This window comes from Crocodylus siamensis, chromosome 3 (genome assembly GCF_052110815.1).
Source record: "Crocodylus siamensis isolate JL-2025a chromosome 3, ASM5211081v1, whole genome shotgun sequence".
In the NCBI taxonomy this organism is placed as follows: domain Eukaryota; kingdom Metazoa; phylum Chordata; order Crocodylia; family Crocodylidae; genus Crocodylus; species Crocodylus siamensis.
In genome coordinates, this window is record NC_143397.1 from 259,541,886 (window position 1) to 259,568,238 (window position 26,353).

At 51.4% G+C, this 26,353-nt stretch overlaps 1 protein-coding gene across 2 annotated transcripts in view; it reads left to right on the forward strand.

Moving 5' to 3' along the window:
• Nucleotides 1-26,353, forward strand: part of ZFTRAF1 (zinc finger TRAF-type and ring finger containing 1) — a 47,108-nt gene continuing 20,755 nt past the window's right edge. The window contains exon 1 of one of the 2 annotated variants that reach the window (XM_090040835.1): nucleotides 1-395. In XM_090040835.1, the coding sequence (XP_089896961.1) occupies nucleotides 84-395 (312 nt within the window). In that variant the 5' untranslated portion in view covers nucleotides 1-83. The remainder of the gene's footprint in view (nucleotides 396-26,353) is intronic. The other variant, XR_016441515.1, reaches the window with a different exon arrangement.

Sequence of the window (26,353 nt, forward strand, 5' to 3'; positions counted from 1 at the left end):
GTGGGGGCGGTGCGAGGGCCGGCCAAGATGGTGGCGGCGGCGCCGTGAGGCGGGCCAAGATGGCGACGGCGTGAGGCGAGGCCATGTCGGGCGCGGAGGAGCGGGAGCCCGGAGGCGCGGTCGCCGCCTCCTCCTCCTCCTCGGCCTCCTCCGCGGCCGCGGCACCATCGGCGGCGGGGCTGGGAGGGGAGGCGGCGGGGGGCGCCGAGGAGCCGCGGCCGCTGCCGCTCGCCGAGGCTGGCGCCGACCCGGACGCGCCGCCCAAGAAGCGGCTGAAGGCGGCGGGCGGTGGCGGGGCCGAGGGCGCGGCAGGCAGCGTGAAGCTGGAGGAGCGGCTCTACTCCGTGCTGTGCTGCACCGTCTGCCTCGACCTGCCCAAGGCCTCGGTCTACCAGGTACCCCCCCCAGGATCCCCCTTTGTGGGGGGGCAGCATGGAGCGACCTGCAAGCCCCCCCTTCCCCCCAAGGGCCTGGTGCTCGGCGCAGAGAAGGTCTCTGCACATCTCTGGGGGGTGGAAGAGGGGCTGCATCCAGCCAGAAAAGATGGTGTTTTTTTCCCTATTCTTCCCAGCTTCCCCCCCCCCCCGCCTCCTCCACCCCCCTTCCTCCACCTGCCCACCTGGCTTCCAGCTGAGCTGTAGGGGCCAGCCGGCTACGACCCCCAGGTTGTATCCTGGAGCCGGGCCTCTTACGTAAATGTGCACGTGGACCTCTCTGTGTCCCAGGGCCTGGGAGGCAGCCACGTAGCCTGCACCACTGACGGGGCAGCCCTGGTCTGGGGCATCGCAGTGACGAGAGGGCCTGTCCTGTCAGCATCCATTTTGTGGTACAGGCTCGGCCCTGCTTGCGGACGGCTCTGTGCCGTCCTCCGGGAGAATCACAGGGGGCCTGGAGGCCTGAGACACGGCAAGGAGAAGTGGGAAGCTGGTTTTTGGGATTTGCAGGGCTTCTATTTAATCGCCATGGGCGCAGAAAGCCTTGAGAGGGTAGAAATCTGGGACTCAAATTAGCTGAGGGCCGAAGTGCAGAAAGGTCATCGCCTTGGTGACGTTACACATTGCTGACCAGATGCTAATAATACCCACCCACACGTTAAATGTGATGGTAGCAGAAGACGGCCTCGGCGGAGGGACGGAAGCAGCCTTGTGTCGCAGTTTATTGCTAGTGGAGCCATAGCATTCCCTTCCCGGGCTCAGGCAAATCCAGGGATCGTGTAAAATGGCTGCTTGCTTGCAGGGAGAGGCAGCGAAGCTGGCAAAAGTTTGCAAATCAGCCAGATGGGCGAGGGTGCAATAATGGGGTGGGTCGTGGTATTGTGCTCGCGACAGGACTTGTGCACGAATGGCCTTTCTTGCCCGATCTTTGTGTGGCTCCTGGATTTCATTAGGAGGAAAGCACCAGGGAGGAAAGACGTGTCACATGCTGCTGCTGCCCCTCTTCCTCCTGGGCCCTGTATCGGCCTTTACAGTGCTCAAAATGTATTTTTCCCCTATTTCCGAGAAAACAATTTGTATTTCAGCTCCCTCCTCCTAGAGGGAAAGCTGCTGTTGGCTCCCCAGCTGGGGAACTTTGGCAGTGGAGGACAATGGTCTCATTATTGATGACGGCACTTAAGGTTTTGGATTGCCGTGAAATCGCTGCTGCCTTTACAAGTTAGCAAAGCAGGCAGGCTTGTGATTTTTGGGAAGGCTGGTTTAAACCAGTCTGCAGCTCTTTGGGAGCAGTGGAATTCCCTTGGCAGATTCAATTAGGAACCTTAAAATGCCCCATGACTGATTAAATAGCCATGAACAGCAAGAGGCCTTTCTACAGAAGGAATATACTTGCCAGTGGATCTTTTCTTCAGTCCTCTTTTTGTCTGGGCCTGCTTTGTATGGATTGGGGAAGGGGCAGGGTGAGGTGTGTGGCCTGCTGTTTGTTCTGTGTATGTGGGAGCTCAGGGACGTCTCATTCGCTACCTGGCCAGAGATCGGGACCGTGGTAAATTTGGAGTGACAGGGTCTCATGCAGTGGTGCCCAGCCTCTTGGCTCCACGGGCCAGGTGAGTGGGGTGGGGTGGGTCTGTGGGCCTGATCCGGCATGCATAGAGCTGGGCCTGATCTGATGCACGCTGCATTGTGATGCATGTCTAGGACTGATGCCCATCTGTGGTCCCGGTTGAGGTCACACCCCAGCCCTGCACACTGGACTGGGCCTTGCCTTCCTAGCCTTGGTGATCTGCATGCTGGAGGAATCTTGCACACAGGGTTATATCGTCTGGGCTGCAGGGCTTGGGGGAGCGGTGGCAGCATATTAACTGCCACTCTTTTCCCCTGCTAAGTTTCTAGACCCTTAGGGAGCCCCACAAGCTGCATCAGATTGCTCCACTGGCCAAGTCTGCCCTGCAAGGGGGGGGGCAAGCACCCCTGGTTTTGTGGATAGGCCAGGCTGCTGGTCCTCAGGCAGTCTGGGTCTACTCCCACCCAGCCCAGCAGACTTGCTGCAGCCCCTCAGTCTTTGTGCTGAGGCTGCTCAAAGCAAAGCAGGGGGTCAAATACTTCCTTGACACATGTCTCAGAATCCTAAGAGCCTTTGAGGGGCTTGAGCCGCATGTTTTTACACGTGCGGGCAATGTCAGAGCTGCTTTTGTGGGATGTCCGGACCTCGTTTAAGGGCTTGGACTTCTTGTACTGCTGGGGAGGGGCAGGGAGTAAACGCTGTGACATGAAGCCTAGCCTTCCGCTCATCTGTGCAGGCAGGCCTATGATGTAGCATTATGTGGCGGTGGGGAGTGGATAATGGGATAAAACTCTACTGGTATAAAGTATGCTGGCATAAGCATTGTGCCTGCAGTTTGGTAACAGTGTACCCGTGGCAAAGTAAGAAGAGTTTGGGTGGGAAAGGGGGTATATCTTTTATTAGACCGACTGTATAGTTGGGAGATGCAAGACCAGCTTTTGGGTACAAAGTGCTCTCTTCAGGTCACCTTGCTTTTTGTGCATTTCCTGGACCAGCAGAGCAACAGCCATGCTCCACACTTGCTACCCCAGGTAGGCAAGTTATCACCTGCTCCCCCACCGTGTGGCAAAGCTCTGTACTAGCCCCAACTGTTGACACCGGCTTCTGTCTGCTCTTGCATTGTGTTTGCACCCTGATGTTTCATAGGTTTCATAGACATTAAGGCTAGAAGGAACCTCGCGAGATCATCAGGTCTGGCCCTCTGCCCCAGGGACAGGAAGTAGGCTGGATTCAGATCACCCCAGCAAAATATGTAAGCCATACCAGTGTAAATGGGCCTGGACACACTGTGCTAAATATGGCCTGTACTTCCAGCTTGCTGGGGGGAACAGGCTGCAGCCTCACAAAGATATGCAAGGCTCTGGTAGGCTAAGACAGAAACATGGCCTCTCAACTGGGTGTTATGGGCCCACCTTTCTAGTGAAGATGCAGCGAGTTGAGTGCTTGATGCACAAAATCATCCTCTCAGAGGGCTGGGAGGTGTGGTATTGGGCCCAGGTCCCTGTTGTGCTGCAGACTTGCTCTGTGATACTTTAGAAAAGGAGAGTTGCTTATTTTACAGTCTTACCATCTGTAAAGTGGTAGTGTCTACTGAGGGCAAGAGTCTGGAGAGCTTTGGAGTCTTGGATGGCAGGTGTGATTAGATGTGTGTGGGGAACAATATCTCCTGCCTTGAGTCTGTATATAGTTTTGGTCAGCCCGTAACAGTGTAAAACTTAAAAGACCTTAGTACTCTGTTTGACTTTGCAAAGCACTGTAACAAGCATCGAGAAAAATCACTTCCTACCTACTCCAGAATCTCTTTGCCTGGCCTGACTTCTTGAAGAGTGTGACTTGTGCATCTCAGTTGTGTTTTGTGAGGGTGGGGATGGAACAGGCAAACTCTGGGCCTAGGCTGGTAAACCTGACTGTAGAAAGTAATCCTGTATTTTAGTTCAGATATAATACCATATAATACTAGTGCACACCCTGCATTTTCTCTTAGTCATAATATACCTTTGTGCCGGGAGCTTCTTTGCCATGTGTACAAGTCTTTGATCACTTACAAAGATGCAGCAGAACCTGATGATCAAGAGGTGGATAAGTGACCCAACAGCAATTATCTTATGTATTCCAGCTGTTGGTAACTCTGCCATAGTACCTGAGCATTCCCTGTGCAGGAATACCTCTTGATTAACTTGTGGGCACTTGGGGAAGTAGAGACACACAGGCAGGCCTTGGCTGTGCCAGCCAAAAAAATCATAGAAAAGTAGAGCTGGGTGGACTTCCAGAGGTCATATCTAGACCGACTGTCGAAACCATCCCAGACAAAGCCATTGTCTGATCTCTTAGTCAACCCTGACACAGCACAAGCCATCACTTCCGAACCTGCCACAGGTAAAGCAGAGGGACCATGGCAGCCAGCATCATGCTTCTGTAAAAACTGGTCGCTACTCTCACTGCCCTAATGCAACTCGAGAGGGTTCCTGACAGTGGGGTAACAGGTGGGAGGTTTCAGCTGAGGAAGAAAGCCACAGCAGTAAGACCATACAGTTAATGAGGCTAGGAAGAAGCAGGCCCTGATGGGTCAGTAAGTGGCCTCAGGTGGTTCTTGCAGGGACAGCGCAGGAGATGAATCTTCCAGAGGAAGCGAGGCTGCTTTGAAACAAGATAACTGCATGAGAAAGTTGTGGGCCATCTCATGACTTGCCGTGGCATTCAGAGTGCTGCCATCATGCCAGTGGAGCCCACGCTTCCCCTGCCTGATCCTCGAACACAGAAGGAAATGCCTGCTTTGCTTGTAGGCTGTGTCCATGCCTTAAGTTGTTTTCCAGCATCTCTGGGTTACTTCCTGATTCCCTATGGCCTTCCCCTCCCCCTCCATAAGTCACCTGACAGTGGATGACTTACCAAGGCCTAAAACAAAAATCTCCAGTAAGGGGTTGAAAGACAGCCAAGGCAGTTGGGAGCAGCTGTAATTATACACTTGTGCCTCAGAGAAAATGCAATTTTCAGCGGGTGCTGCAGTGTTTCTTGCTCCCCCCTGCTTGGTTCAGTTGCCAAATGGCTCTGACTAGCCCCTGTCATATTTTTAGTACAACAGAAGCAAGCTGTGCGGGCCGTCTGGGGTTGTGCTCCTTTGCAGCACTCTGGCACTGGCCTGTCGTAAGTGGAGCTTGGGCCTCCAGTCTGTGTCTGTTTCCCTAACGCTCTACAAGGAAATGCTAAATGGGGCTGGGATCGATCCACTGCTGAGCTCTGGAGACTCTTCAGTCTGCTGCGCGCTACTGGCAGGTGAAAGCTAAAGGATTGGGAACTTTAAAAAAAAACAAAAAAACTGCATTTATGAGCACTGTATTCCCAGGCAGCCTAAAGTTACTCCAGTGCTAAGGGGAAGCTCTCTGTGCTTGATCAGAATGTGAGTATTTTGAATTGAGATGGAAATAGCTGCTGTGCTATCTTGCAGACATTGTTCTCTCTCTCTCTCTCTCTCTCTCATTTCTCTGTGTAACTCATCGTGTATAATACCTGCCCAACCTGATGACACGTTTCTTTGTTTAGCTGGGTGTCATCATGTAGATGCAAGGAGTTCATAAACAGGTCTCTAAAAGGCATGAGGTGGAGTAGTTAGATGAGTAGCAGTGACAGCTAATGAGCTGTAGAAATGATTGGTTACAAGCTAAGCCCTAAAGTACAGACATTTCTTTAACGTGCCTCTGGTCCTGCGGTGGGTTGGCTACGTGTGAGTTCTAGCGAGAGTCTCTTTAAATGATTACTTTGTTAATCTTTGAGGGGAATTTTTTCCCTCTTATAGAGAATTTTGTTTTAAAGCTCTCTTTGGTACAAAGCTTTATGCTCCCATAAGTAAAAGCTTTGTAGCTCAGAGCTGAACCAGTTAAATGTGTAAGCATTAACCAGCTCAACTGCAAGGACTTACAGTTCTTCACTTCCCCACATTGGCAGGTCAGCCCTAGTGGCCTCTCAAGCTGCCAAATTTCCTAGATTCTTGAGTCGTCTTGCTCTTAGAATCCTAGAAAATGAGGGTGTGAAGGGACCTCAGGAGGTCACATTTAATCCAACCCCCTGCTGAAAGTAGGACCAGCCCCATCTAGTCCCTCCATTTTTGAGGGATGGGGGGAGGAGAGATCTGCATATGCTCAACTGAACTCTTCCCACTGTGCTTTGTATCTGATGCAGACTGATTGGTCATCCAACTATGTGGGCCCTACAGAAGCTGGGTCTAAATGTGTTCAGATGCAAGCAGATGTCTTACAGGTGGTTTAACACCTTCTAGAAAGCAATTTAGACAGCTATAAGCAAGAAAGTCACCGTCCAGACTCTGAGTTCTAGCTGTTCAAAATACAAAGAACCTTTCTAAGCTGTAAATTTGTCCTTCCTATCATAGGAAAGTTGAGCTCCAAGGAACATCATGAGGCTGTCTAGTCCAGCCCTCTGCTCCAGGTTGGATTAAAGCATCTCAAGGAGCAAGAAACATGAACAAGGGGATCTTGCCCCCCAAAACTTATCTAGCATCTCTCCCAACTTGTCATTAGGTCCAAAAAAAGGATATTGCCCAAAAGAACTTGCTTTGCTCATACTTCCTGGACCAGCATGGCTATAACAACAGTCCAGTCCCTAATATAAAGCAAAACTTCTACTGACCAAAGAGCAGCTAAAGGATTTCCATCTCGGAGGAAGAGGGTTTGAAGAAGAAAGTTGTTTGGTTCTTTCTGTATAGTGGTGTCTTTCTCCTGAGTGGTGTCTTGGGGTCAGAAGTTGTTGTTCTGCAGCACTCCTCTCTGCTCTCCTACCTTGCTGCTTCTAGATTGGCAGGGAGACCCTTCCACTTTGGGATTGGAACAATTAATGTCTGATGCAGACACGTCACTGATCTTCTCCATGAAGGGGGCAGGCCTTTCTAATCTCTGTCTGTTGCAGCGGGGAAGATTAAGCACTTTCTGATGCAGAGTGCTGTGGCAGTAGTTTTTTATTATAGTTCTGCTGGCTGGTCCATTTGCCTGTCTGTGGCTTGCTGCTTGGGACTAGCATTTTTCTCAATACTTCCTCTTCCTTTCCTGTCCAGAGCCACCCCTGGCAGGTGAGAGGAACTGGTGGCTCATGGGACACTAGTCGGCTCTGAATGCGACCTGTGGTGTTCTTGTGTAGTAGCATTTGGTGTTTGGAAATTACCTGTAGTGAGATAACTTTGGCCCTGCAGGCCTCAGCTCCTATTCTGAAGAGCTGCTCCACAGTTTGCAGAGGAGCTGGAGTGCTGTACAGAAGAGCAGTTAAGTCCCCAAATACCTTTTCTGTTGGTCCCTGAAGGGAGGGAGACGGGCTTGGCATGTGATTGGGCACGTGCGGCTCCGAATCCATCACTCTGTCCTAGGAGTAAGGGTAGGGCGATCACTCCCTGTAGCTTAAAATTTCTCAGAGCCACTCCTTGGGTGTGAACTGCTGCTGCCCTAAGCTGTCTGGCTCAGTGTCTCCTTCTGGACATCCAGAGAGGCTCCAGGGGTTGGTAAGCCAAGAACCATTGGTCTGGGACATTCTCACTAGCATCTCCAGAGCCTCTGGCAGCCTAAGCCCTTGAGGAGACAGACCAGCAGCACTGCTCAGACTGCAAATTTGTTCCGTCCTCAGGGAGAAGCATGGTACGGTTAACTGGATCAGACTTCATCCGCTGGGATGGGTACTTGGGGCTCAGACAGTGTATGCACACCCTAGAACTCGAGCAAGAAAGGGGAATTTTGGCAGAGGCCCTCCAACAGAAGGGCAGTTGAACAGAGGGTATTGGTGGAGGAAATAGCTCTGCAGCTGACCTGGTCAGCCTGGATTAGGGAGTCACTACAGATCCTCACTACTTCAGTGTCTGCTTGTGGAGTTGGGCATGTTGGAATCATTACCTGGGCAGCAACCCAAGGCAGTGTTTTACTGGGGGGCGGGGTGGGAAGGGGGAGCCCATAGGGAGAAGGAGCGGGGGTAACCTGAGATGCTGATGCTTTGTGGTCCCAGGTGCTCTATCGTACCTGAGATTAGTTGCACATGGATGCATGTATGAGAGTGCTTCGCTCTTCTTGCATCCTGTAAGGAGCCTAGGCATGCTTGTCTCTAGGCTTTGAGTAGGAAAGCCTGCTGTTTCATAGATTTCATAGACATCAGGGCTGGAAGGGACCTCGGGAGATCATTGAGTCCAGCCCCCCGCCCAAAGGGCAGGAAGTCAGCTGGGGTCATAGGATCCCAGCAAGATAAGCATCCAGTTTACTCTTGAAGGTGTTCAATGTAGGTGCTTGAACCACCTCCGATGGCAGGCTGTTCCAGACCTTGGGGGCTCGGACAGGAAAGAAATTCTTCCTTATGTCCAGCCTGAAACGGTCTTGCAGGAGTTTGTGACCGTTCGACCTCGTCATCCCATGGGGCGCTCTGGTGAACAGACATTCCCCCAGATCCTGGTGGTCACCCCGATAAACTTATAGGTGGCCATCAGATCACCCCTGAGCCTACGCTTTTCCAGGCTAAAGAGTCCCATGTCTCTCAGCCTATCATCGTAAGATCTGTTTTCCTGACCTCTGATCATGCGCGTGGCTCTCCTCTGGACTCTCTCAAGCTTCTCCACATCCTTTTTGAATTGTGGAGCCCAAAACTGGACGCAGTACTCCAGCTGCGGGCTCACCAAGGCCGAGTACAAGGGGAGAATGACGTCCCGGGATTTGCTCGAGAAGCATCTATGGATGCAAGCCAGCGTTTTGGTCGCTTTACTAGCCGCAGCATCGCATTGCAGGCTCATGTTCATCTTGTGGTCAATGCTGACCCCCAAGTCTCTTTCTTCTGTAGTGCTATCCAACGTAGCACTGCCGAGCCTATAAGGGTGCTGCAGGTTTTTCCTCCCGAGGTGGAGACCCTTGCATTTTTCGGTGTTAAACACCATCAGGTTCTTGTCTGCCCATTTGCTGAGCTTGTCCAGGTCAGCCTGGATCACCCGCCTATCTTCTGGCGTGGATGCTTTGCCCCAAAGTTTGGTGTCATCGGTGAACATGGCCAGTCCACTCCTGACTCCAATGTCCACATCGTTAATGAAGATGTTGAACAGGATGGGTCCAAGGACAGAGCCTTGAGGGGCCCCACTGGTCACAGGGCACCACGATGAGTGACTGCCATCAATTACCACCCTCTGCGTCTGACCACGGAGCCAATTTCCCAGCCAGTGGATCGTGGTGGAGCCGAGGCCACAACTGGCCAGTTTGGCCAAGAGGTGATCATAGGATACCAGATCAAAAGCTTTTTTGAAGTCAAGATATATGACATCGATCTCTTCTCCCTTGTCCAGGTGATAGGTCACCTGGTCGTAGAAGGAAATGAGATTGGTCAAACAAGACCTACCCGCAACAAACCCGTGCTGGCTATCCCTTAGGATGTTAGCCTGGGCCAGTCCCTCAAGGATGGCCTCCTTAATAAACTTTTCTAAGATCTTCCCCAGGATAGAAGTCAGGCTAATGGGCCTGTAATTAGCTGGATCCACTCTTCTCCCTTTCTTGAAGATCGGCACCACATTGGCCTTCTCCCAGTCTTCGGGCACTACACCAGAGCGCCAGGAGCTCTCGAAGCCCAGCCCCTGGCACGGGACTATGACGCTTGCCAGCTCCTTGAGTACCGTGGGGTGCAGATTGTCAGGGCCGGCTGACTTGAAGGTATCCAGCTTCTCAAGGTGTTCCTTCACGAGGTCAGCATTGATGGAGGGTAGGGGATCCCCATCACCTGGATTTCCCTGTCCCATAGCAGGCATGGGCGTCCCATGGGACTGATGAAAGACTGATGTTTAGTTCTTGACTTTTTCTGTACTCATGCCTTGTACTGCACACTGCACGTGGCTGCTACCTTTTGCCCCCAAAGTGACCTTTTAGCTTGAGTGACCTGTCTGTGCAGTGCTCTAGGCACCTGAGCTTGGGGTTCAATGTTCTGACTTGAGTCAGGAGCAAACTTTGCTTGGGGTTTCTTTAAAACCACATACACCCCATCCCTCCAAAAAAATATCTCATGGTCCAGCTGCCCAGTGAAGCATGGGTGCTCTAGGCCAGCGTTTCTCAACGTGTGGGTTGCAACCTAAAAATGTGTCACAAGAATATATGAAAGGGTCACAAACAAACTTTAAAAATGGATTCTCCTTTAATGGAACAAAATGTGGGAAACTATGGGTTTCCCTTGCAGGCTGGCAGAGTTCCAGCCTGCAAGGTGCTGCTTGGGATCCCCCCACACCCTCTGCTCCCTGCCCCATACCTCCCCCCCGCACCCCACACAGTGTGGGACTGGGGCCTGGAGGTGGGGAACAGCAGGTTGGGAGTGAGAGCCACCAGCAGGTCCAGAGGGCTGTTTTCTATTATTTAAACTATTTACTGGGTCAGGACTGGCCATCAGTGTTTACAAATGGGTCCTGGTACAAACAAGATTGAGAACCACTGATCTAGACAGTCTTGCCCACATCTGAACTTATGGTGCTTGGAGGGCTCACTCACGAAATTCCTACCAGAAATCAGCCTGAAGCCATCAGGCTCTGCCTGGATCTCATGGCCTCCTCACACATGTTATGCTGCCCACACAAGCTCTGCAGTGGCCCTAAGTGTAGCAGCCCTTCTTTCAGACACGTTGTGATGTTCCTCACTGTGCCAGTCTGCCGTGAGGCTATTGGGCTGGGAGATCACTGCTGTAATGGATCTAGTGGCACAAATCCTCGTTCCCCAGTGCCTGGTTTAGGAAGCAGATGTCTTCTGCACATGACAAGCCACAAAGAGCACTGCCTGCCTAGCTTCACAGCAACTGCCATCACAGTCTGTGTCAGAACTGACTATTGGAGATGTCCTTTGAGGACCCAGCCAGCTGCTTCAAGGCAGCCTCTAACCCTAATTTTGGGAGAAGAGGGGATTGGAGACCAACTAAACCCTGTCCCTCGGCTACGTTGCTCAACAACTAGTGCATGGGCATTGCCAGGAGGGACAGGCAGGTCTGTAAAGAAATGTATACATGGACTTCCCCAGCAGGAGGCTTGATACCACAGCTCAGCTGTGCCCATGGAAAAGCTGCTTCTGGTACAAGAAGCTTTGAGGTGTGGGCAGTTCTTTTGAGCCTCATACTTGGGCCGTGAGGCAAGAAGGGACCCTTGTGCTGACCTAGTCTGCCCTCCTGCCTTGGGGCTGCTTCAGGATGATCCTGGCTTGACCTGAACAGATCATCCAGGCTTGATGTAAAGATTCCCAGCAATGGAGATTCCATAACAGCCATCAGTGTGTTCCCCTCACTGTTTTAAATAATAATTAAGAAAGTCCAGCTGTGATTTCTAGCCAGTGGATCTTGTGCACATTTTTTTTTGCTACATGGTGGGGCCTGCTAGCCAGCTGTTGCCCCCAACCCCCTTTCTTGGTGCAGTTAAGTGGGTGGAGCACCTAGAGCCTGAATTATGTGGGTGTGGGGTAAATTCTCACAGCTCCTCCCTGACCCCTCTTTCCTTGTGGCTTCAGTGCTTCATGGAGCAGTCGTATCATCTCCCAGCTTATACTGGGTATTCCCCAGGCAAGGCAAGTGAACTTCTCATTATCCTTCTGGACACAGCACTGTGTAAGAACCTCGTAGGCAGCCAAGTATCAGCAACAACCCTGGGGCTGGGTGCACAGGGCTGTATTTTTAAGTGTTGCTCCCTGCGAGGGTGATTGTTTTTTTGTTCAGTAGGAACCTCCAAGTCTTGCGTCTTGGAACACTTGGCTGTACACTCACACACATTTTATTTATGCCAAGCTCACCTACCAAGCTGATCCATCCTCTTCAGTATGCATGCCCCTGTCACCACTGCTTTGTATGTCAGAAATGACATCTAATAAAGTTTGCAGGGGCAGCTGAATGACTGTTCCCTTGCTCCCCAGTTACTCTGAGATGGGCTGGTTTTGGATGATTGAGGTGTGCAGTGTTAATAAACTAGAGCACAATGCTACAAAGTCTCCTATCAAGTCTGAATCAAAGCAAGCCAGTACACCCACAACATGCCTTGTGCCTTAGTGGTGGTGGAGGCTCCAAGAGCTGTGTTGCAGGGGGGGAAGGACTGGGAGATGAACTGTACCTGCTGTATCTCTGTGACACTGGATGTACCACAGACAGTTTGCAGCAGCGTCAGTGCAGTTGATGGGGGCAGAGGAGACCTAACGCTTCTCCAGCAGGTGCGCAGCTTTGCTCAGCCCATAGATATACAGGTTCAAGCACTGAAAGAAGAGCTGTCTGGTTTTGCTGCCACTGCCCAGTTAAAGGGTCAAAGTTGCCATCTCTTTCCCTCATTCTCCCAGTCCTACCCCTACCTCTCTTGTAGGCCTGTTGGGAATTCGGGGACTGCCAGGACTCCCTAGCCATGCCATTCCTGTTTCGGCAAGAGCAAAAAGTCCTGGGCTCTGCCCCCAGACTGCTGGTTGATGTCAGAAGTAATGTAACAGCTGCAAACATACAAGCACCATCCCCCTGCCCCCATGTGAAAAATACCTAAGGAACGTCATGAGGAGTGACACGAGAGCCCCTACAGTGATGCTGCATGTGCAGGGTCAAGGGCTATTGAAGCATAGTGCTGTGGTGAATTGCTATGTCTGCTGCAGTGGCCCTTTTCCTTTGATACAGCGACGTGGCAATTAAAATAGCACCCAACTCTTTATCAGGTCCATGTGAAGCCTGTGTCCTCAGTTTCTAGCCTGTGACTTCCAAGCTGGCCTTGTATTCCAAGGCTGAATGGGGATTGTCACCTCTCAGGGTCTCCAGCAATCCCAAGGATAAAACGGGGAACTGTGTTTTTCAGTGGTGGTAGTCGTGCCATACATGTGTGCTAGGCAAAATGGGGAGATGTTTCTGGAGCACTTACAATGAGGAGCAGGGAGAGGAAAAGCAGAAATAACAGAAGAGGGAGAGGAACAACTTTCAGGAGAAGCTCTCTGCCACTTAGCAGTTGGAGGAGGAGGAGGAGATGCTCAGGGCGGGGAGACTGTTCCCAGGGGAAGTCTTGGAGAAATAGAGAACCCTGTTGCTTGCACCTAGAGATCAGTGCCTCGGGTTAGTACAGTCCAACCTCAGTCAGTCAGAACAAGGCCCTGTCTGCCACAGCCCCTCTTCTTCAGGCAAACCCCCTTGCTGCTGGAGCGTGGAGAGGAACATGCATTTCTCTTGCACCTGCTGAGATACGTGTTGCGTTCCTTGCTGGCATGGCTGGTTTGTGTGTCCACTTTGAATAAAGTTCCCTGTGGCAAACAAGCTCCCCCCCTTGCCATTACTGTTCAGTGTCAGCACGACTGCACCTCGCTCTGTAAGCTCCCCCTGCTGTTATGACACATCCTTTGTGTGGCCATCTCGAGCGTAGCTCTCACGGGCCAGTCCTGATCCACTACAACTTCCTGCTGTACAGTGAGAGACTGTTGAATAACGGGAGTTCACTCAGCATATGCAGGAACCCAAGGATATCCCTGCAGAGAACAAGCTTGCTCACCTGCAACTTTTCCTGATGCCCCAGAAGAGATCCGTGGTACCCAGTCCTCCCTGCTCGCAATAATTCCCACATGCCCCCTTCACCTTCATTTAAATCCAGAATAAGTTGCTGTGTCCCTGCCTATATGTCAACTGCATGAGCACGAAAAACAGGCATAGGAAAGTGTCCTTTGCCCAGACATGCTGCCTGGCAGGCCTGTAGCTCCTGGGGTCTGTTAGTGGTCACCTCCATAGCTTGTGCCTCCTGCACTAAATGCTGCCCTGTACACTGCACAGCTAGGGGCCACTTAGTGTAGGGTATGTAAAGCAGCATGAGCCTTCCCCACCCCCTGGGAGTTGGGAGCTGTTGTCATCATCCTCTGCAGTGGTGGGTCCGGGTCATGACAGATCGTGGGGTTCCTTCCTACATGGCTCCTGGCGTCCATCTCCATTTGCCAACTGGGCCCCCCCCAGTCTATGCCTTGTGGTCTGGTCCCATAGCTGGCACGTGCCCACCAACCGGGATGTACACCTGGAGAATCTGGAGCAGGGACCCTGACACAATTCTAAAACTCTAGCTGCTCAAATCAACAGAGCCAGACTCAGCCCCACTCTGACCTGCTACAGCAGAATCCCTCTGGTTGTCGCCTATCACCCCCAGTGTGAACACCTCAAAGACATCATCAGTGCCCCCCAATCCCTTCTGGAAAATGATGGGCCATGGGGACAGCCAGCCAGCCCCCTAGTCTCAAACAGCATCTTTCCAGGCTGCCTAACTCCTCTCTAAGGCATCAGGCCCTGCTGTGTATCAAGATGGCAGCTGTGCCCCCTCATGAATGCAGACCTCATCACTGGAGCAAAGAACATGGACTATAACGTCCCTGGTTCATTCACCTGCACTCCTGCCAATGACATGTATGCCATCACCTGCTTACAGTGCCGCGCTGCTGTCTGCTGTGAGCACGCGGGGTGATCCTGGCGTGTGAGAATGAATAAACACCAGTCTCACATCAGCTATAAGTCTGGCTGCCTTTCTGGTATTGAACACTTCAACCTCCCTGGATGATCCATCACTGGCTGTTCCTAGACAGCAACACTTTAAAAATGAACTTGAATGGGAAATTGAGCAAGAAGTCGTCTGTGGATTGGATTGTGTAAAGAACGGTCTACACCGAGACTATCGATTCTTATCCCAGTACCTAGATCAGACTTTATAAGCCCTGTGTCCATCAGTGGGTTAACTGATTTCATAGTTTCTAGGGTCAGAAGGGACCTGAGTAGATCATCTAGTCCGACCCCCTGCCATGGCAGGAAAGAGTACTGGGGTCAAACGACCCCAGCAAGGTGTTCATCTAACCTCCCCTTAAACACCCCCAGGGTACTGGCCAGCACCACTTCTCTCGGAAGTTGATTCCAGAACCCTAGCCGCCCTGACCGTGAAGTCGCACCTCTTGATATCTAGCCTAAATCTACCCTCTGCCAGCTTGTGACCGTTATTCCTGGTCACTCCTGGCAGTGCTCGGGGGGACAGGGACTTCCCCAGTGCCTGCTGATCCCTCCTGACTAGTTTGTAACAGGCCACTAGATCCCTCCTCAGCCTTCTCTTGTGGAGGCTGAACAGGTTCAGGTCTCGTAGCCTCTCATAAGGCCTGCCCTGCTGCCCCCTGATCATATGAGTGGCCCGCCTCTGGACCCTCTCCATGTTGTCCACATCCCTCTTGAAGTGTGGCACCCAGAACTGGATGCAGCACTCTAGCTGTGGCCTGACCAGTGCCGCATAGAAGGGGAGGATCACCTCCTTGGACCTGCTTGAGTTGCACCTGTGGATGCACGACAAGGTACAGTTGGCCTTCCTGACTGCTTCCGCACACTGCCGATCCATATTCATCTTGGAGTCAATGATTTACTTTTCTCTCTCTTATTCCCCTTGCCTCTCTAAGCAGCTCACCCTTCCCTACCTTTTATATTCTAATCAATGCTTTCAGCAGTCTCTTCACAACATCTGATAGAATCATAGAAAGTTCAGGCTGGAAGGGACCCCAGGAGGTCACATCTAGTCCAACCCCCTGCTCAAAGCAGGACCAGCCCCAACTACATCATTCCAGCCAGGGCTTTGCCTACCCAGGTCTTCAAAGCCTCCAAGGATGGAGATCCCACAGCTTCTCTGGGTGACCTGTCCTAGTGCTTTACTGCCATCCTGGTGAGAAATTTTTTCCCAATTTCTAACCTAAACCTCCCTTGCAACTTGAGCCCATTGCTCCTTGTCCTGTTGTCTGCCCCCACTGAGACCAGTCCAGCTCCATCCTCTTTGAAGCCCCCCTGTAGGGAGCCGAAGGCTGCTATTCAATCCCCCTCGGTCTTCTCTGAACTAAATCAGCCCAGCTCCCTCAGCCTCTCCTCATCAGTCATGTCCCTCAGCCCCCCAACCATTTTCATTGTCCTCCTCTGGACTCTCTCCTATGTGTCCACATCCTTTTTGTAGTGGGGGGCCCGCAACTTGACACAGGACTCCAAATGTAGCCAACCCTCTACTTATGAATGCTCCTGCTCTACTTCTCAGATTTAGTTCACCTATAAAGGTACAAATCTACCCTACCATCAGCCTCATGAATGTCAGCCCAGGCCAGATTCTCCTGGAACAACCCACATTTTGCTGCAGCAACTTAAGATGCTTCACAGCTCTGTTGCAAAGGTGCAGTACTGTAGTTGCAAGGGAGACATGGATCCAGCCCACAGCACAGGTCTTCAGTGTGCATGGGATATTGATGTGCTGTCCCCATGGTTGTATCTAGGATTTAGAAAAGGGGGTGCAGGTGATGTGGTGTTATCTTCATGTATAACACAGCACATATTTTTCTCCAGTTAAAGAGAAACTAGAAGCACTATTGATATGCCAGAGGCCAAGCATCAGCTTAAGAGTAAATCAAAAACAAATTCACTGGAATGTGCACTAATTTGCTAGATTATAAAACAACAAACTAGGCCACAAAATAGTTAAAAGAGCTTGTTTTGTTAGTCCTGCAGTCATTAGAGTTTAATGTACCTCTCTGATTCCAACTCAAAATCTAGTTGTCTTGAGCATCTTGACAGTACCTCTAATCCTTCAGTCATTTCTACACCTGAGTTACTATTACCATGTCCATGTTAAGGTTTTTAGCTAGAGCTAAAAACAGACTAAGGGGCTGTGAAACAGAGGAGAGATTTCCAGGAATGACTAACAGACAGCAAATTGCAGGAGGAAGGATAGCTGGAGAAGGGCAACATCAAGGCCACTAACAAAGGAGAGAATGGATTAAATTAGCAGGTACAGTAGGTTTCTAATGAGCCGTGAAGTCAATTGCCTCCCTCGGCCCTGCCTGAATAGAAATGCCACTACTGCCTCTCCATGGAAAGTTTGTTTTAAAGTGTGGGGAGGAGCAGCTGCACTGCTGTTCCCCCCGTGGATCCTTCCTGGCTGTCACAGCTCTCAGCACTTCCCCATATAAGCACCATGAAACACCCAGTATCTGCTGGAAGCTGGTTATCAGCCTGAACTCTGGCCATTCCAGCTCTCTGAAGAGCCTGGTTTTCTTTCACCCCCAAACACAGGAGCTGTTTCTTTAATTGTACCTAACATGTAGGAGGCATTGTAGAATTCTCTCTTCTAAGGGCTGGGGTGTCATTTTGGGGGGGCTCATCAGGGGAACTGTTTCTACTTGTATGCAGTCTAATCTAAGGGCCTGTGACCTGCTCCATCATAAGCCTTATTGTGAAGATGCTGTCTGCATTTTAGCATGGCAGCGTCATTCGCATTCATTCCCTCTGCCCTTACATTTCCTGTGGCAGCGCTGGAGGAGTTGTTCAGGAAGGGGCCTTAGGGAGCCCACTGCCTTACATAGATGTTCAGACTGGGTGCAGAATATCTGTGTCTTTCTTTAGGCATCTATAAGGGTAGAAGGGAGGCCTAGTTGTTTGGAAGACAGGAGGTATCCGAGGCTGGTGTGTGTGGGTGCTTGCAGTGCAGTGCGCCATGTGTCTGATTTTCCCTCCCTTGTCAGGGCAGTGGTGGCATGACTAATTGCAATGGGTAGGGGCAGTTTTGATGCTCAGACCTCCCTCTGGTAACTCATGACAACAGTTAGATGATTAACCACTGCCTCTAGCAAATGGCAAGCTTGCTTGGGTCATCTCGTGGTGAGATGCTAACTTATGCTTTCCTCAGTAGGAATCAGAGGTGTTGTGGTTTCCTTGGACTTAACAGGGCTTACAGAAACTTGGTGGGATTCATCCTATGACTGGGCAGTTAGCAGTAGGGGCTATAGGCTTTACAGGCGGGATAAAGAAGGAAGGAAAGGCGGGGGTGTGGCGCTCTATGTCAAGGAGCAATACACATCCTCTGCCAGCAAAATGGGGTCAGAGGGGAAAGCGGAAGTGCTCTGGGTCAAGATACAAGGGGGCGGTGGGCAGAGGGATCTAACAGTGGGGGTCTACTACAGACCCCCCAACCAAGGGGAGGAGCTGGACTGGGAATTTTCAGGCCAGCTTGCAGAGGCACTTAAGGCAAGGGATGTAGTTGTCATGGGAGATTTAAATTACCCAGACATCTGCTGGGAGGAGCAATCAGCCAGGTTGGACTGTTCCAGGAGGTTCCTGGCCGAGATACAGGACCTCTACTTAATTCAGGAGGTGCACAGTCCCACCAGAGGAAATGCCCTGTTGGACCTGGTCCTGGCCACAGGCGATGACCTGGTCAGGGGCCTCCAGGTCCTTGACCACCTGGGTGACAGCAATCATCGCTTGCTGGAATTTACCATCTAGTGCAGGGTGCCAAGGGCCTGCAGCAAGGCAGTGGCCCTAGACTTCAAGAGGACCAACTTCAACGAGTTGAGGAGATTAGTGGGAGAGGTGCTGCGGTTCGAGAGCAGGGGAGCTCAGTGCCCAAGATGAGTGGTCGTTCCTTAAGGAGACGATACTCCGGGCCCAAGAGGTGACCATCCCAACAAGAAGCAAGGGGGGCAGGAGTGCCCGATAGCCCCCCTGGCTCACCAAGGGTGTACGGGAATGCCTGATTGCCAAAAAGTCAGCATACAACCGGTGGCATGGGGGTGCTATCACCAAAGAGGAGTATACCTCCTCTCCTCAGGCCTGTAGGGGGGCTGTCAGGAAAGCTAAGGTGGACATAGAGCTAAGACTTGTGTCCAAGATCAAAGATAATAAAAAGTCCTTTTTCAAATATATAGGGAGGATGAAGAAAGCACTGGGAAACGTGGGGCCCCTGCGAGATCCTCTGGGCAATCTGGTGGTTGCTCCAGAGGAGAAAGCAGATCTCTTTAACCAATTGTTCACCTCCATTTTCTTGGGCAGGGGCTGGGACTTCCCCACCGTGATGCAAGAAGGACTCGAGGGGAACGCCTCCAGACCCCAGGTTGGGGAGGACCGGTTTAGAGAGCTTCTGGAGGGGCTGGACGTGTTCAGATTATCAGGTCCAGATGCTCTCCACCCCAGGGTTTTGAGGTAGCTAGCAGGGGTCATTGCAGGGCCTTTGGCACAGCTTTACGAGCGCTCGTGGTGCTCGGGCCAGGTGCCAGATGACCGGAAGATAGCCAACGTGGTCCCCATCTTTAAAAAAGGGAGGAGGGAGGACCCGGGCAACTATAGGCCCGTCAGTCTTACCTCAATCCTAGGGAAACTCTTTGAGAAGATCATCATGGAGCGCATCTGCAATGGGCCAGCCTCCGGGATGATGCTCAAGGGCAACCAGCATGGTTTCATTAGGGGCAGGTCATGTCAGACCAACCTGATTGCCTTTTATGATCAGGTCACAAAAGCATTGGATGCAGGTGTCGCTGTGGACATAGTCTTTCTGGACTTTAGCAAGGCCTTTGACACCGTCTCCCACCCCATCCTCATTAAAAAACTAGGCGACTGTGGCATTGATGCATCCACAGTCAGATGGATTGCAGATTGGCTGAAGGGTCGTACTCAGAGGGTGGTGGTGGCTGGGTCATATTCAACCTGAGGGGAAGCGGGTGTCAGAGTCCCGCAGGGCTCGGTCCTTGGGCCGCGCTGTTCAATCTCTTTATCAGTGATTTGGATGATGGGGTGAAAAGCAACCTGTTTAAATTCACTGATGATACCAAAATGTGGGGTGAGGTGAGCACGCTAATAGGGAGGGAAAAACTACAGCAAGACTTGGATAGGTTACAGGGGTGGGGTAACAAAACCAGGATCCGTTTCAATACTGACAAGTGCAGGGTGCTGCACGTGGGCAGTAGTAACCAGCAGCACACTTATAGGATGGGAAACTCCCTTCTTGAGAGCACGGAGGCAGAAAGGGATCTCGGAGTCATTATTGACTCCAAGATGAATATGGGCCGACAATGCGAGGTCACGGTTGGCAGGGCTAACCGCACCTTGTCCTGCATCCACAGGTGCATCTCGAGCAGGACCAAGGAGGTGATCCTCGCCCTGTATGCAACACTGGTCAGGCCACAGCTGGAGTACTGTGTCCAGTTCTATGTACCCCACTTCAGGAGGGATGTGGACAACATGGAGAGGGTCCAGAGGAGGGCCACCCGTATGATCCAGGGACAACAGGGCAGACCCTACAATGAGAGACTGCGGGACCTGAACCTGTTCAGCCTTCACAAGCGAAGGCTGAGGGGGGACCTGGTGACCATCTATAAACTCACTAGTGGGGACCAGAAGGGTTTGGGAGAGACCTTGTTTCCCCGAGCACCCCCTGGCACAACAAGGAATAACGGCCACAAGTTATTGGAAAGTAGGTTTAGATTAGACATCCGTAAAAACTACTTCACAGTTAGGGCGGCTAGGATCTGGAACCAACTTCCCAAGGGAAGTGGTGCTGGTTTCTACCCTGGGGGTCTTTAAGAGGAGGCTTGATGCCTACCTAGCTGGGATCATTTGAACCCAGTTTTCAAGTCTGATCCCCTGCCCCGGCAGGAGAGAAAAAAAAGATCTACAAGGTCCCTTCCAACCCAACTTCTGTGATTTTATGACTTGCTCTGAGTCTTGCCACTGCTGCCCTGCTCTCACCTCTGTCTTTGCTGCAACACAGAGCAGACAGGATTGGCTCACTGAACCTCACAGCTTTCGGGGAAATTCAGCTTTGCTGGTGCTTCCTAGGCTGCCTGGAAATGTTCTCCTGCATCTTGTCATACTGCACCTATTGATAGTTGCTGGTCCTCAGCACTAAAACCAGCTAAGGTAGAGATCATTCCTTTGAAAATTACCCAACCTATAGTAACTTGGATCTGTCTGAAGCTTGCAGGCTTTCACAGAGACCTCTCCGGATGATGTGTGAATGGGCTTTGCAGCCTGGAATCCAAAGCCACTCTTTCTTGTGAGTTCGCAGGTAGAACGAATGTCCAGAATCAGTCCAGCCTCAGCCCCCTTTTGAAACATCCCGGTGCACAAGTGCTATGGGTTGAGTGAGCTGTTGAAAGTGCCCTGTCAGACTAGAGCCTTGTGGTATGTCAAGACTTTTTCATTAGTTTTGTCTCCACTCTCCCAAAGCCCTCCTGTTTCTGTGATATTTCTGTCCCACTCTTGCCTGGGAAGACCCAAAGCGCTTACCAACTTGGTATGGAAGTGCGAGACAGGATTAAATATAGAGAAGCTATTTTTATGAGCGCTGTGAGACTAATGAGCGTTTCTGTGGCTGGGGAGTTTCTGTCAGTGCTTTGTACTGGCTTCTCAGCACCTGCTGCAGGTGAGCACCATTGCTCCTTTGTCAGTTCAGTGACACCTTCAGTGGAAAAAAGGATTTTCTCTCTTGGGGTTTGAATAAACTCCCTTTCCAGTTTCATTTGCTGCCCATTTGTGTGCGATGAGATGGAAAATGAAAGCTCTCAGCTTACCTTTTCCAAACCCCACTTTTTTGTGTTGTTCTGTCTCTTACCCCCCAGCCAATTCCTTGCTTGCTTTGCCAACGTCCTTGGCACCTCCCTTCCCAAAGACAACACAGAACTGAGTTACCCTTAGCTAAGCAAAGATGTGAGGTTGTGCTGGGAGGAGGGGAGCTTTCTCACATATCCCCCAAGGTAAGGATGTGCATTCAGGCATCTCAGGCCAGGTGGTCTACTCTACTTGGGTTGTCTTTGCAGTACATTGTCCATGGGCTCATCCTCTAAGACCATTCCCATCCCATTTTGCAAGGCTTTTTGGGAGACTAGAGAGCACAAGGATTTCTTTAATGTCAGAAACAGGCAGTACAGCCTTGGGTTAGGCCTTGATGCTAAAGAGGCCACAAGCACAACCTGTATTTGTAGGCGGCTCTAGGAGCTGGACCCTGTGTTTAAAAGCACCTTGGTGAAGTGCAGAGGCTTATGCGTGAAGCCTGCAAGGAAGGTGAGACTGAGCTGGGTGCAGAACTAACCGGGCCTGCCCTGGGACTTGGCTTGCAGATTGGGTATTGGGAGATGCCTTTGAAAGGGGAGGAATGGATGGAGATTTTAGCTCCCATGGAAACTTGGGAGAGCTGGCTCCATATTTCTGCTGCAGATAATGATCTTGAGCATGCAGGTGCCTCTGCTGTCATGGACGGCTGCTCTAGAGCCTGTGCCCAGTTACACTCACATGCTTCTGTCTCCTGGAGCATGGGCAAATGCTTGACAGAGGTCTAGAACAAGCCAGCTGTATGTGTTGAGAGTGCGTGATGAGCCCTGCTCCCAAGGAATGGGGGACAGAGAGGAAGAGCAACTCCCAGAAGTAATTCTGCAGTCAGATTTCCTCAGTCTCCTGAGAGGACCCCCTGTCCCAGGGCAGATGGAAGAGCCAGGAGAGGGACAAAGTTCAACCCTCCCCCTTGGTGCTGGAAATCAGGGAGCTTTGAGTGGATGGGTGGGTGGAGGGGCCAAGCCACTGGTTTCTGCAGAGCAAAGGCTGTGGCCATGCTCGACAGCTTGATATGAAGCTTCACTGCCTGAACTGTCTGTTGGGTCACGCCTTTGCATGCATTCTGTGCTTGCCCAGTGATGAGGTGGACTGGAGCTTGCCAGGGCCCAGTGACCCCAGTGAAGTTAAAGGTGCTGCAGTCCTTTCCTTGAGCTTGCTAAAAGAAAATGGGTACAGCTACAAAGCTTGCTTCCCTCTGCTGCAAGGCCACATGAGGCTGAGGTACCTCTGAGAGGTAGCTTGCGTGTTAGTCCGATCTCAGTCAGAAGGCAGCACAGATACTCACCTTTATAAACTAAAATCTATATCAAGAAAGCCAGCCAACCCAGTTGCTCTTCTCCACCATCCCCAGATAAATTCTGGGGGCCCTGTCAGCCCCCATTCTGATAGGAAGGCTTGGAGGTGGGGGGTGGATGAGGATACAGTGGTCCTGAAACTCAATCCCCATCACATCCAGGCCTGAAACACAGTCCTGTCTCCCTGCTTGAAGTAAGTGCCACGCGCCGGCAGGAGAAATTGGTTCTGTCCATCACAGCTTTGTCCTGCCAGCTTGTGTGGTTCCCGTGGCGCATGCCACAAGAATTAAACGCTGTGTCCTCTGGTTCCAGGGTCCATGTCCATGCTCCCGAGTCCCTGCCTCTGCTGCTCACTCCGGCAGGGGCCGGTTCTCTTGGGGACAATCTTCTCTTCCACCTGCTTTCCCTGAGTTCCTTCACTTAGGTCTCACACCTTTTTCCCTCCAAGGTCCCTTCCAGCCTTCCCTCCCTGCTCATGCCCTGTTCCTTGCTTTAGCTAATCCTCCCTGCGCTCCTGGCTTTCCTCATCTCCTTGTAATGCATGCATGGATATAACAACAGTTAAGGAAGATAGACTAAAAACCTGCTTATTTAAAAAAATGAGCCACCAATATGTTTGTTCTGCTTGTAGGTGGTAGCCCTTTCCTCGCCTTGATTTTTGATCGGGGTAAGCTTTGCTCTGCTCATTGCTAGGCCCAAAGTCTTTCAGTCAATTACAAGTGCTCACTGGACCCATTTTTCTTTCTGCAGTGATTAAGGTAAGAGGCTTGGGATCCCAGAGTGAACCAGCACCAGAGCTGGAGGCCATTGGAGATTCCCCACCCCCATAGTGGTAGGGTGGGGTGTCAGATGCCCATCTGAAGACTGGAAAGTAAAAGGAATTTTTCTCTTGAAACTGGAACGTGGCAGCTGTGCACGCGGGCGGGGAGAGGCTGCTGCTCTGCTGCTCACTTGTATGACTTGCGAGAGCCCAGCAAGTGTACGAAGATTCTAGACAGCAGCTTTGCAGGAAGCAGAATCGCTCTCACTCTTCCACGTACCTCCCGCACCAGACAGCTCTCGGCCAGAGCACCTCATTTCCTGACTGAGCTGGAGGTCGACTGAATGTGGTGCAGCCAATGTGAGGAGCTTTACACTTGCACCAATAATACTTCTCCAAAAAACATCCCAGGAGGGGGGAATTTACCCCTGGGGAGGTGCAGTAATATTATTCCTTTCTCCATGTTCCAAAAGAAACGCAAGCAAGAGGATTTGATTTCTTCCTCGGGCTTCGCCAGTCTTGAATCTTGTTCCGTATTTGCTCCATTAACGTTGTTGTCTCACAAAGAAACCTGGGTCCAGCAGGCACTTTCAACATGTAAGCTTTATGCAAACAATTACAGAGCTTTTGTTGCGCATGATCTAAGCCAGGAAGCGTGAAATTGCATGTGAAGAGGCAGAGGCCGGAAACCGTAAGGAACAGTCATGCAGAGAATAGGGTTAAAAGGCTGAAATAGCAAAGCAAAACTGGACGCGCAGCAGGGAGGGAGAATAAAAGGCCAGTGAGATGGAGCCTCCATGTGATAGGCCTCAAAGACAAGCTTGCGTGCGGGTTGTGTGCCTGGCTGTGTTCTGAGCTGCCCACTGCTCAGGGCAAGCGGTTTCTCTGATAGCTGGGGGCATCTAATGGCCCTCTAGATGGACTGTTCCCTAGCATCAGGTAGGATCCCCCAGGAGGGCCACTTTTCTCTGATGTCTGTTAATGAACAGCATGGATTTAGGAAGAGCCAAGATGTGTAGTACACTTCATTCCCTCTCCTGAATTAGCCTGCTGGAAAGATGGGAAACACCCTGGCTCCAGTCCTGCTACCCAGGGTCCCTAGACAGTAGCACAGCAAGCACAGGTTGGTGCCTGAATGAACACACCAGACAAGCCTTTGTATGCTCAGAGGACAGAAGACAAAGAGGGGCATACTCAGCAGCTGCTAGAGAAATTCCTGATAAGATAGAGAGAGGAAGCAAAGAGCCCAAAGGAATTTGCAGATAAAAGGCCAAGGCCGGATAGAAGCAGCTTGGCATCTATGGCTGGCTCAGAAGTCCAGGACCCTCCTTATTGCAAGGATGTTGACCTCTCCTTGCGGTTGGGCTTTCAGGGCTAGAGATTAACCTGAGGCCACCCTGCCTGCTGGAGTGCCCATGGCTTGTCTCTTAGGAAAAGCCTGCCTTTGTCAGTACCTGCCGGTATTTCTCTGCTCCTTTCCAACACCCAGGCAGAGCCTCAACACTGGAAGGCAGGCCTCTGATGGAGGGTGCACGGGTGAAGCTTGTTGTCCCAGAACAGTCTGGATTACATGGACTTTGCTCAGAGCAGGCTGATCTTGTTGGAATCTCATGTGCCCATTTGGCATGGTAGTTTTCTCTTGCAAAGAACAGCACCAGCTTGATCTACAGATTGACTGCAGGTAAGGCAAGGTGTCTGGCTAGATTTGCAGCTCGTAGGATGGTGCCCTGTTCTAGGATTTAGAGACTTCTGAAGAGTGGGATATTGCCCTCTTAAAAGCCTGAATGAGTGGTTTTCAGACACCGGCTTGCTTAGGACATCTGGACTTAACAAACTCCTTCCTGTCTTGCAGCAGCAGGCAACACAGGACTTAACATGTGCCAGCAGGCTGAGCTGCATCGGCTCCAGCCTCTGGCGCATGTCCTGTGCTCTGTCCATACCTGCCTTTTCGTTGTTCTGTTGCACTTGACTTGCCCCATTGGGCGATTTATGGCACTGTGATGGATATCGCGTCACTCCAGATAGATTGATGCAACTGTGTAGAGCGGTGATTGTCAACCCAGGTGCTGTAGCACCCTGGGGTGCCTTGAGAGCCTTCCAAGGGTGCAACAGGGTGCCATGTAGTGCTAGCACTGTAAGGGGTGCAGTTGTAGAATCACAGACAATGGGGGCTGGATGGGACCACAGGAGGTCACATCTACTCCAACCCCCTGCTCCAAGCAGGACCTGCCCCAACTACATCATCCCAGACAAGGATTTGTCCAGCCGGATCTTCAAAACCTCCAAGGATGGAGACTCCACCACCTCTCTGGAGAGCCGGTCCAGTGCTTCATCACCCTCCTAGTGAGAGAGTTTTTCCTAATATCCAACCTCAACTTCCCTTGCTGTAACTTGAGCCCATTGCTCCTTGTTCTGTCATCTGCCCCCACTGAGAACAGCCCAGCTCCATCCTCTTTGCAGCCCCTCTGCAGTGAGTTGAAGGTTGCTATTAAATCCTCAGTAGTCAAAAACAAATGAAAACTGGGAGCTGGCATTTGCTGAAGGATGCTGGGAGTCTAAAGCAGTTGAGAACCTCTGGTGTAGAATCTACTTGCTTTGACTCAGGCTGATTGCCCTGGGGGACTAAATGCTTTGTGGTGTGTAGGATACTGGCTTGTGGAGATGCTGCCCATCCCTGGCCCCCTGCTGACAGCTAAGGGATTTCTCTTTGGCTGCTGGGATAGGAGCCCATAGCATTTTATTTTCAGGTCAAGGGGGTTAAGGCAGCTTTGTCCTGCCTACATTAGCAGTTTAATTGCGTTCAGCCCCAGTTCCAGTGTTCAGAGACCTGGCACTGAAGTGGTTGTACTCAGTCAGGGCTTGGGCAGTCAGGAGTGCAGCGTGCCTGAGGGCAAGTCCAAAGAAACGTGAGCTGAGATCTGAGTGCCCGGGACTGCAGGTTCATTCA